At 40.8% G+C, this 11,368-nt stretch overlaps 1 protein-coding gene and 1 long non-coding RNA gene across 2 annotated transcripts; one reads left to right on the forward strand and one right to left on the reverse strand.

Moving 5' to 3' along the window:
* Positions 1-2,886: 2,886 nt before the first annotated feature.
* NDUFB4 (NADH:ubiquinone oxidoreductase subunit B4) lies at positions 2,887-8,744 on the reverse strand. Its single transcript, XM_061167072.1, has 3 exons — positions 8,525-8,744; positions 4,423-4,569; positions 2,887-3,009 (listed from the first exon to the last, which is right to left on the reverse strand). Exons 1-3 carry the CDS (start codon positions 8,702-8,704, stop codon positions 2,947-2,949), a joined length of 390 nt encoding a protein of 129 aa, XP_061023055.1. The 5' UTR covers positions 8,705-8,744; the 3' UTR covers positions 2,887-2,946.
* Positions 8,745-8,779: 35 nt separating this feature from the next.
* LOC133073523 (uncharacterized) lies at positions 8,780-9,340 on the forward strand. Its single transcript, XR_009696997.1, has 2 exons — positions 8,780-8,897; positions 9,137-9,340. It is a non-coding gene; the product is annotated as an uncharacterized LOC133073523 (long non-coding RNA).
* Positions 9,341-11,368: the final 2,028 nt, after the last annotated feature.

Genomic DNA, 11,368 nt, shown 5'->3' on the forward strand with positions numbered 1-11,368 from the left:
GAGCTTAGCTGCTCCACAGCACATGGGAATCTTCCTGGACCAGGGATTGAACCTGTATCCCCCGCATTGTCAGGCAGATTCTTATCCACTGTACCACCAGGGAAGTCCTACTGTAAATGTTTTTCCTGTAACTAAGGTGTATTAGAATAACTCTCACAGGAAAAAAAGATTGGTATAATTGAGGATTCATATCGTCACCTGTCTAAATCTGAAATCACTAAGAAGACATTTTACATCAGAAAATTTGGCAGTGGATCTGAGCAAGCAAATAACAAAATAAACATAAGTGGACAAAAACATATGAAGTTATATTATACTTCAGTATTATGGGCTCCCCTGGTGACTCAGACGGTAAAGACTGCCTGGAACATGGGAGACCCAGGTTCAATCACTGGGTCAGGAAGATCCCCTAGAGAAGGAAACGGCAATATCCTCCAGTATTCTTGCCTGGAGAATTCCACGGACAGAGATATGAAGTTATATTTAATAAATGAAATGCAAACTAAAATATTTTCATTAATTAGGTTTAAAATAATAGTTTTAAACTCAGAGTTTAATAGTTAAAATAATAGTTAATACTCACCAAGACCTGAATGTGTGCCACTGTTCTAAATGTTTTATAATAACTCATACAATGAGTTTAATAAAAAATGTTTTACTAGTTTATCCATTTTAAAGATAAGGAAACAGAATCTAAATATATTCCAGGTCACTTAACCAGTAAGTGGCAGAGCAGGGATATAAAGCTAAGGAGGTCAGGGGTGAGACTGAAAGTTCCAAACAGCCAGCCCCCATCCTTAGGTGTGGTTCAAAAGTCACCTTATTAACATAAGACACCTTTTTCTGTTATCTCACTTAGGAAATCCCAAGGGTTTTAGAAATTCTGTGCCAGAAACAAAGACTGAATATATACTTATTATAAATCATAGAACTAATGTTAACAGGATTTCACTTTAATTTGAAGTCATCACTAACTCCTGGCCATCTGGGGTTTCTTGTACTTCGGAAGCTGTAGATAAGAGAAAAAAAAATGGCTATTTATACTGGCAGCACTAAACGACCTTGATTACAAGGAACTAGGGTTGCCGTTACACAATGGGGATAGACAGGGATACCCTTGACTCCCAAGGGATTCACTGGCTCATTTTCATGCTTCCATGCTCCGTGAGAAGTATAAACAGGCAGCTGCTGCATCAAAGGCCTGATGATGCTAGAGTAACTAAGGTTCTGGCCTTTGGAAATGAAAATCCTGGTAAGCAACCTAGATTGCTAAAGTGATGGCCAAGAGAAGGGAAATCTAGAGAGCATGGTGAGGGGAAATGATGATTATCAGCTAGGGCCTCAACCAGTCTCAACTGTGGACAGCAGCTTGCTCCACTAGCCCTCCTGTGACACTGTACCTAACCCCCACCCCCCCCAAATGACAGATTCAGTGTGTGCACAGAGGCAAGCTGTTCGAAGAGTGGATGAGGAAATCCTATGCCTCTTGTGCCTACTTCAATTCTGCTTGACCCATCTTTTTACTCCAATTGCTGCTGCAACTCTAAGTTGCCTGCAGGTGTGACTTCACCTCAGCTTCACAGCATGTCACCTGCTTTCTGCCCTAACCTTCCTTCATTCTTCATGAGATGCCTATAAGAACCCAGTCAGCCCGTCTGAGGCTTGCCCACACCTGGCAGTACAAGAGAATTAACTGCATGAGGCAACTCTGGACCAAGAGAGGAGTGGTATATATTCACTTTTTCAAGTCTGAGGAAAAGTTGTGTGTCCATTCCACAGTGCTCCTCAGAAAGCCCCTATAAGAATTAAGCCCGTTACCCTCAGGCCAAGAGCACACAGTTGATGGGTTTTCCCTCAGTCCCTGTTTCCCTCTTAGCAGTCTGCCCCTTGTTCTTTCAGATCACTTCCTAACATGAAAAATCTGTACAAGCTTTTCTCTTGGGCTCTGCATTTTGGGGGTACACCAGGTTCATGTAAGGATCAAATGAAAGAATAGTTGTAAATATGTTTTGAAGCTAAAACAAAAATACTCATGTAAGCCAGCCCCATAGAGCATGCTGTTCCCCCTACAACATTTGATTTTACTTTGTTCTCAGATCAAATTGTCATCCCTTGTTTCAAGACTGAACTACAAAGCATGGGGCAACTTTTACTGAGCAATACTCTGTTACTTCATTTTCATCTTATGAGGTAGTAGACATTACTATCTCCATGCCATGGATGAGGATGTGGAGGCCTGGTATTCCAAATGCTAAGCTCAAGTTAAGACTCTAGCCCAGATCTGACTTCCAAAGACCATGCTCTGTATCTTTTTACTTCTGTTCTTCAGCATGTCCTCCACCCTCCCTGTCTTCTCCCTAACAGCGGTCCCCAATCTAGCCATACCCAACACACCTCACCCTTTTGTGCTCCTGGTTTGCTCTGTCAGCCCCTGTGATCTTCAGGGCCGAGATCAAATGCCATCTTCCTAGACAGAACTGCTTCTTCATCAGCTTGCCTACATCACTTTCCTGAATCACTATCTTTTTTTTTTTAAACCACAAGGTTGTTAACTGTTCTGCTGCATTTATGACTGGGGCTGGAGCCAGACAACAGCTTAAGTCTTAAATAGTTCTAGATGCATAATAAGCCCTCATATAATAACTGTTGAATAAACACTTGTCAGTGTGTGTACTCCTAAAGCACAGGGCCCAAGTTTGTCCTACTGACTGCTATACTCTCAGCACGTAGCACAACGCCTGGTTTATAGCAGACACTCATTTGCTAAATGACTGAATGAATGAACATGAATCTGTTTCTTCATTAAACTGAATTCTTACAAAGTGGGATTCTACAATGTTCAGCAAATGTTTGCTTATTCCAAGTAATATTAAGAAAGAAACACTATTTATTTAATGATTAATTGATTTATTTAAACAATAGTACATATAGACATCATTGTCAGACTTAATATGAGATGCTAAGTGTTCGATCCAATTTTCCTTCCTGGATAAGTTTTTCTTTCCTATCCTGCACAAACAGAAAAAAAAATAAGTACATTAAAAACAATGCATCCTGGCACAATTCATGGTATAACTCTGAAAAACAAGAAGAAACACTCCCAACCTAATTCCAATCTCTCATTGTCTAACGTCTGCACAGTATGACTGAGGAAGCAATAATCTGAAGAATTAAAGGGATAGTAAGAAAACACTCCTATTGAAAAATATCTATATTACCCCCACCAAATAGCATACACTGAAAGCAAAAGGCATATACCTTCTGATAAGTGTGGCCTACCTTTCTGTTAAGCAGTAATTTATCAGATAATGCAAATATATACACTCTTAACAGGACAGTGGATTGACCAGTTTAAGGCAGAGCTATTAACACATTGGTGGGCTCCAGTGTAGATGGCAACACGAGGCCTGCGGGCTCGGGTTGGGGATCTAGTATCAGACTGGTCTAGTGTCAAAGATAAGCTTGGCTTTCTATGCAATCACATACCCAGGCCTCTGATGTCAGTGATCCCCACCACAGGCTGCATCTGCTACCCTACTGTTGGAATATCAATGTTTTAACATTAACTCACACGATATGACCTATATAACTGAAAATCATGCAGAGCAGACAGAGAACATACAAAGTGATACATGTATTCTGCTAATATGTAACCCAATAAATATCTCTTTAAAAACAACATCTAAAGGTTAATCAGAATGGAAAATCTTAACTTCTGCACATCTAATGAGAAAAAAGCAATTAACTTTTAAAGTTATTTCTGTATCCTCTTGCTTAATATACACAGGTGGTGCAGTGGTAAAGAATCCGCCCACCAATGCCAGAGACACAAGAGACATAGGTTCGTTCAATCCCTGGGTCAGGAAGATCCCCTGGAGAAGGAAATAGCAACCCACTCCAGTATTCTTGCCTGAAAAATTCCATGAACAGAGGTGCTTGGTGGGTTCCAGTCCATGGAGTTGCAAAGAGTTAGACACAACTGAGTGCACACGCACGAACACACACACACAACTTCCTTACCTCATCTAGAATACACCAGGAAAACTCTTCCATGAGCTAAGTTCAAGTCTTAGATATTTAAAGGGACCAATTCATTATTTTAAATTCTAGATATTTAAAGGGACCAATTCATTATTTTAAATTCTAGAGCCACTAATATTAAATTTGAAAGACCAAGAAACTGTGGTTTTTAAGAGGGAATATTTCTACATGAGTTGAAATGATAGAGCAATAAAACTAAACATGTAAATGAAACTTCCGGTTTTTAATTCAGCTGGAAAGGGATGAAGGTAGGAGAGGATAAAGGAAAGGTAAGGAGGAGGAGTAGAAAGCCAAGAAGGGAATTATCGAGTGAGAGACAGCTGCAGCCAGCACAGCAGGAACCTATCACACAGTCACCAAATACAAGGTCCAAGTACTTACTCTGTCAGTTTTGAAAACATAATACCAGAAGACGAGGGGCCCAATTCCAAACAGAGCTCCTAAGAGGGAGGTCTTGGTATTGGGTCTGAAATTGGGGTAGATATTTGCTGATCTTGCATAGGTCCAACGAACCAAGGCAGGATCTTCCTAAAATGAATGAAAACAAAAGATACAGGAAATGAAGTTCTACACTGAGAAGCAATCTCATCAGGACTTTTGTTCTGGAGCAGAGGAGACACCCTTTCTTCTCTCCTACAGTTAAGGGTATATCCCAAATATTCCTACATAGCTTCAGAGACGATCACACATTTCTAGCATTTGTTGACTAATTTCCTGATGATCCTGTTCAGAATTTAAAAACTCATATTATCCTTCAGCTTTCTATTGATTTAAGAATCCTAATCATTTTAAGCAGTCAGAGAAGGCACTTTTTTTTTTTAAATCCTTTTTTTTCTGTTTTTTTCTGGATTGTTTTTGGCTTCACTGCCTTTCTTGAAGTATGACCAACAGAACCACACAGTATTTCCAATGAAGACAAACAGATTTCATATGCTCTATCATACTGTCAACTTTGTTTCCAGGACCTTTTCTAATGCTACACCCATGCCAGTCTCTCCAAGCTACAAATAAACTGCAGGAAGGATGAAGACTGAGGTAGGCTAACTCTGAACTTAAAAGTTTTTTGAGCTGCCTTGGCTGGTATTTCTAAGAGCAAAATTATTACATTTCACACTATTAAAATAGTTTTTCAAAAGGATAAAGTTGTTAAAGAAAAATAATCAGATCGTCTCGGTTAAAAAAAGTAGTTGTGATGTGAGGGCTTAGTTAACTGGCAGCATGTGGGTTCTTAGTTCCCCAACCAGGGAACAAACCCAGGTGCCCTGTGTTGGAAGGTGGATTCTTTACCACTGTACCACAAGGGAAGTCTCCCAAGGTGACATTTTAAATGAAACTGTTTGCAGAGACAGTAAAGAAGGTGAAGACACAAGATACAGGTTCAATGGGACATGTGAGCTCTATACCTGAAAGGACAAAACATCTGTCTATTCTTATATCTATCCCTTCCAGGGCACACACCAGCTTGGCTTTTCTCCTAACTCTCTGGCTATTCCTTAGTCTCTTTCACTCACTTCCTACTTCTCTCTCCAATCTCTTAAGGGTGAACCTCAGACCTGTGGGTCTTTCCTATCTACATTCACTCCCTTGATAATCTCTAGTCACATAGCTTTAAATATCCACCTATAGGCAATTCAGTTCTGTCACTCAGTCATGTCCGACTCTTTGTGACCCCATGGCCTGTAGCCTACCATGCTCCTCCGTCCACGGAATTTTCCAGGCAAGAGTACTGGACAGGGTTGCCATTTCCCTCTCCAGGGGATCTTCCTGGCCCAGGGATCGAACCTGGGTCTCCCGCACTGTAGGCAGATGCTTTACCATCTGTGCCACCAGGGAAGTTTAACCGGCAAATGTGATGCCAAATGTGATGTATCCCAAACCGATTTCCCAACATGCCATTCCACCTCCATCCCTGATCCTTTCACACTCTTCCTTATCTTGGCAAACTGCAACTTCATTCTTCACTTCAGTCAAAAATCTGAGTTATCCTTGAGCCCTCTCCTTCTCTTACACCACATATCCAATCTACCAGCTAACCTGGCTGGCTCTACTTTCAATACATGCAGAATGGATCATGTCTTACTAACTTCACTGCCATCACCCTTGCAGCCACCATCAACTAAGAAATTAGAATACTGCAAAAAGGTCCTAGTCTCCCTGCTCCTGCTTTTGCTCCCCCATAGTCTCTTTTCAACTAAGCAGCAGAGATGTTAAAATATAAGTTCTGATTATGGGACATCCGACTCAGAAAAGTCCTTTCAGTGACCGATGAGACCTGGTGTGATCTAGTTCTAGGTACCTTTTCAATCACATCTCTTCCTACTCTGCCCTCACGTTTCTCTATGTTAATCAATCACAACAGTCTCTTCAGTATTTGGGAGATTAACGAGGCACACTCCTGTTGCAGGACCCCTGTACTTGCTGTCCCCTCTACTAGAATGCTACCTTCCCAGAGAGCTAAGTGGTTAGCTCCCTCACCTCAGTTTTCTGAAATCTTCAATGTTACCTTCTAAGCGAGGCCTTTCCTGAGCCTTTCTAAAATTATAGCTGCTCTCTGTCCCTTCTACATACACATACCCCCTAATCCCCCCTTCCTTGCTCTATTTTTCTTCTCATCACTTACCATTACCTAACATGCTAAACAATTTAATTTTTTAACTTGTCTTCCCTTTGGAAACAACGCTTTATGAGGACAGGAGTCTTTGCCTGTTTGTTCTCCACTCCAGCCTGTTTGTCACTCCAGTATCTATAAGAGGGCCTGGCATGTAACAGACTCTAAGCAATTACTTATTCACTAAATAAATCATTCTTAAAAGATTAGGCAAAGAATTTCCATGTACTGCTCAATATATAATAGGCATTCATTTATTTAGGGGCTTCACAGGTGGCACAGTGGTAAAGAATCTGCCTGCCAAGGCAGGAAACACAAGAGACACGGGTTCGATCCCCAGGTTGAGAAGATTCCCTAGAGTAGAAAAGGGCAACCCACTCCAATATTCTTGCCTGGAGAATTCCATGGACAGAGGAGCTTGGCGGGCAGGCTACAGTCCATGGGGTTGCAGAGTGGGATATGACTGAGCATGCGCGCATTTACTTAACCAACAAGGCTGGTATAAAACCTGTTTTACATGGCAAAACTATAACTGCTCTGGGTCACAGGACTGAAAAAGAGAAAATCTGTAACTCTGTCTGACTCAAAGACTCTTTCTTTGAGTCTTTGAGAAAGACTTTGAGAGAGACTGACTCTTTTTTTAAAAACCTATATCTTACTATCTAGCATACCAAACCCAATCGCATAAGTATGTATATAACGAATGTCTCTCTCCGCACCTTCTTCCAAGTGAAGTAGGTTCTGGCTGGAGACAATATAGACAAACGTAAGAAGATGCTTTGGGTTACACAGACTATAGTTCAAACTCCGCTCTATCACTTGCTAGTTGATATCACTCTATGACATACTTGTCCTTCCCATCTGTAAAATGGGGACAGTAATAGAGCTTAACTCTGAATAGCTGTGATATCTGAATATCATTCAGAAAGACTTTCAATAGTGCCTGGCACACTGTAAATTCCCTTCAATCCTCATAACTTCCTAAAATTCCTACAGAATACCAATGTAATTGTTGGGAAAAGTCTATTTTTAAAAAATATCATACATCATATTTAAACAGCTCTTGTACAAAAATTATCTAAAAGCATGCTTCTTAAATAATAATACCTTTCAGTTTACTGGGCATGTATTATGTGTCAAGAGTGTTATACAGACTATCTCATTTAACCTCACAAGGATCTATAAAGAATGTACTAACATTTCCATAAATGAAAACTATAAAACTAAGTTTCAGAAGGGTCAGGGATATTGTACAAAGTCATATAGTTTGCCAGTACTTAGAGCCTTGGCGTTTGACTCCAAAGCGCAGAGCTTCAATAAGCAGTAGCCTGTTTGGGTCTTTAAAAGATAACAAACTGAAAAATCACTATATTCCCATCAGGAGAGAGCAGTATTGACTTAACTGTGACTGAAAAGTAGAAAACAGCTTAAAAAAAAAAATACAGCCCTTTCTCCCCGACGTTTTCTGAACACAAGCCAGGCACTGTGCCAGCCGGTCACTTGCCTTATCTCGTTTAATCCTCCTAAGAGCCTCATAAGATAGGAAGTACCATATTATCCCCATTTTTCTGACGGGAAAACCGAGGCTAAGCCGCAGGGTTCAACAACTGTTTCAAGATCATTCAGGCGGGAAGTGATCAAGCCCAGACTCAAACCCAGCCAGGTTTGAATCCAGAACCTGTCCTCTTTACCACCAAACATTCTGCCCAAGGTCAAAGGACTAATGAACCGGCCTGCTCTCTGGGCCTGGAAGAGGACCTGTGTCTAATGGTGACCACCCCGCTGCCTGGTCCCCCTGCAGGTCTGGGCTGAGCAGTCAGACGGGACTAACCTGACTCTGGCCCCTATAATTCCACCCACTGACCCCTCACTCACGATAACCCCTCGGCGACTAGGGTCGTTGTACTGAAGCTGGTATTCCCGTTTAAGCCGGGATCTTATGGCCAACCGCTCGGCTTGTGCTTTCCGGGTTTCAGAAGATATGTCGTATTCAGCTGGGTCGAGGGTAGTAGGTAAGCTGGCCAAGCGCGACGGCTTGTACTTGGGGAACGACATCTTGACGACCCGGAGCAAAACTGCGCTTGCGCGACTCCAAGGCCCGCCCTCTTCAGTCTGACCTTCGTCCCGAGGAAGTGCGCCTGCGCGTTAGCCAGAGGTTGAAGATGGCGTTAAAGTTCTGCTAGCTTCATTCCTCAACCTTTCTTCGTCACTGTCCTGGCCCTCTAGTGGCGATCTGCGCTTGCGCAAGGTACTTTGCTTGCCTTCCCCCGCCTCTTTTTCCCTGTTGTGTGACTGTGTGTGTGTGTCTGTGTGTCTGTGTGTGTGTGTGTAGTCGCTCAGTCGTATCCGACTCTTTGCGACCCTGTGAACTGTAGCCCACCAGGCTCCTCTCTCCATGGGATTCTCCAGGCGAGAAAACTGGAGTGGGTTGCCATTTCCTTCCCTCCCCTACTCGCCTCCAAATCTGTCTTTTTTGCTCATTCCTAGCAGCCTTGTCTCTACTGACAGAGCTGATTATGTGAAGTTCAGCTGACAGAAACGGAACTGACTGCGATTCATCTCTGTGACCTGGGACAAGTCACTTCAGTTCTCGGAGTTTCCTCTTGCTTATCCTGGAGATAATGACCCTTATTCTTTCTACCTAGCAGAATTGTTGTGAGGATTAAAATAAAACAATGAATAGAATGCCAACACACTTTGCAACACTCAATTTTTATCCAAGAAAAAGAAAATAATCTTTTCTGTACGTTGCCACGTTAGATCCATACAACATAAGCAGAAGAGTGTTTTTCATTGGCATAGAATAATGTCTAATGGAATGATGTTAGAAACATTCCCTTCCTGACTATAGGTCAGAAAAAAAGGGGAGGGGGGCGGGTTATTGAATAGACCTCTGGAATACAATATCTTAGTTAAAATATTAAAGCCTCAAAAAAAATTACTAAAGCCTCTTAGGTAAAATTCCTAGCAGTCTTCAGGGGCTAAGAACAACGTTTCACAGAGGTATGAAAATAAGTATCGGGGTGTTGTATCTTGCTGTGAAAGATGATTTGGGGAAAAAAGAAGGGTAACCTAAAAGGAAAAGTTCTCCATCCCTACTGTCCTTCTCTTTCCCCCACTATCACCAAAAAAAAAAAAAAAAGGGCAACTTCAAGTTGTATGGCAGGGTCTTTGGGTACTAGTGATATACTCCTTTGGGGAATACAGGTGAACAATATTTCCATAACTCAGGCAGGGAAAGCTGGATCAGCTTGGGTGAAACATATGGGGACATGTAGGTATGGTTAAGAAATGGTTGCTAAGCAGAGAAGGGATCTAGAAAGTGCTGGCACTTTAAGTGATGAGGAGCAGCACTACTGTCAAATTTATTCAACATTTTAATACTGTTTTAAAATATTTATTAAACACTCATTGCATGAAGCACACTGCACACTAGTCAGTCAATCTTCCAGGCTCAGCGAAGGGAACGCAGAAGTGAAGGATGAGATGTTTGTCTCTGAGGAGCTGACAATCAGTCGGTACAGAAAGAACAGACAGAATATGATAATATTTGCTAAGCAGTTTAATGTCCAAATGAATATGGAGCAAAATGGGTTCAGGAGAATGCAGGCTGAGGGAATATAGAAAAAATGAAGCTTGAAACAAATCACTCATACTCGATTTTAAAGGAGCAGGGGGAAAGTTCCATTTTTCTAAAGTGTTCAAACAGATTAAGAAAATAAAAGCAATATGAAAAGAAGGAACAGGTTGGAAATTCTAAAGGCTGTGTTGATAGCTTCGAAAACCTTTGTTAATAGATTAGACCCTGAAGAAAGAAGGACATGTAGAAAAAAGAAAAGAAAGAAGAAAGAAGTACAGTGAGTACAAACTAACTGACAAAGTTTTTTTAAAAGACTTTTTAAGGTTAAGAGAGGAGGAGAGACAGAATAAATTTCATCATTTCATTTGGATGAGTTAAGGGGGTTATCTCTACATTTGCTTGATTACCATAAGGATCCCTTTAGATGATTGTTAAAAATATGAAGTCCTAGGTTTTGTTCTGCTCTTGTACACTTAGAATTGGTCTGGCAGTTGAAATTTTTACAACTTTCTGAGGAGATTCTTACAATATTGTGTGTTTGAGGAACACAGAGATAAATACAAGAGGCCTTCCTTTTCCCAGAAATGGCCATCTTAGAATGAATCTATTTATATTGGAGACATAGATTCTATAGTGAAAGGAAAAAACTTGATTGGGATTTTTATCATGAAGCAATGCAACCAGTAAATTATGAAACTGAATTTATCTTGTATTTATCACATTTTATTTTCCAACTGTGTGCTAATTCTGATAAATGAAGTGTTAATTTGTGGGGACATTATTTTTCTGTACCTTATTATTCTTCTCATTTGCATGAGAAGAATACTGCATTTGAGTTTTTTGTAGTAGGGTCAAATTTGCCAAAATGTTGGAGGGCTTTGTCCAGTTTTCCCAACACTCTCTCTTCCTTCTTTGAATCCAAATTATTTCCTTTTGAAGCACTGATGTCATCATCATTCTTATTGATTTTTCTTGTTTTCATTTGTTACCTGATTCAGCTCTAAGATCCTCCTGTGTTAGTGACTTTGCATGTGGATCTAGCAGTTCATCAACATCACTTTCATCAGTTTCATAAAATTCCACATCTTTTGTAAGATTTGCAATAGATTTCTATTGCATTTGAGGACTCGATATTTTCA

The sequence above is a fragment of the Dama dama genome, chromosome 19 (genome assembly GCF_033118175.1).
Source record: "Dama dama isolate Ldn47 chromosome 19, ASM3311817v1, whole genome shotgun sequence".
NCBI lineage: Eukaryota > Metazoa > Chordata > Mammalia > Artiodactyla > Cervidae > Dama > Dama dama.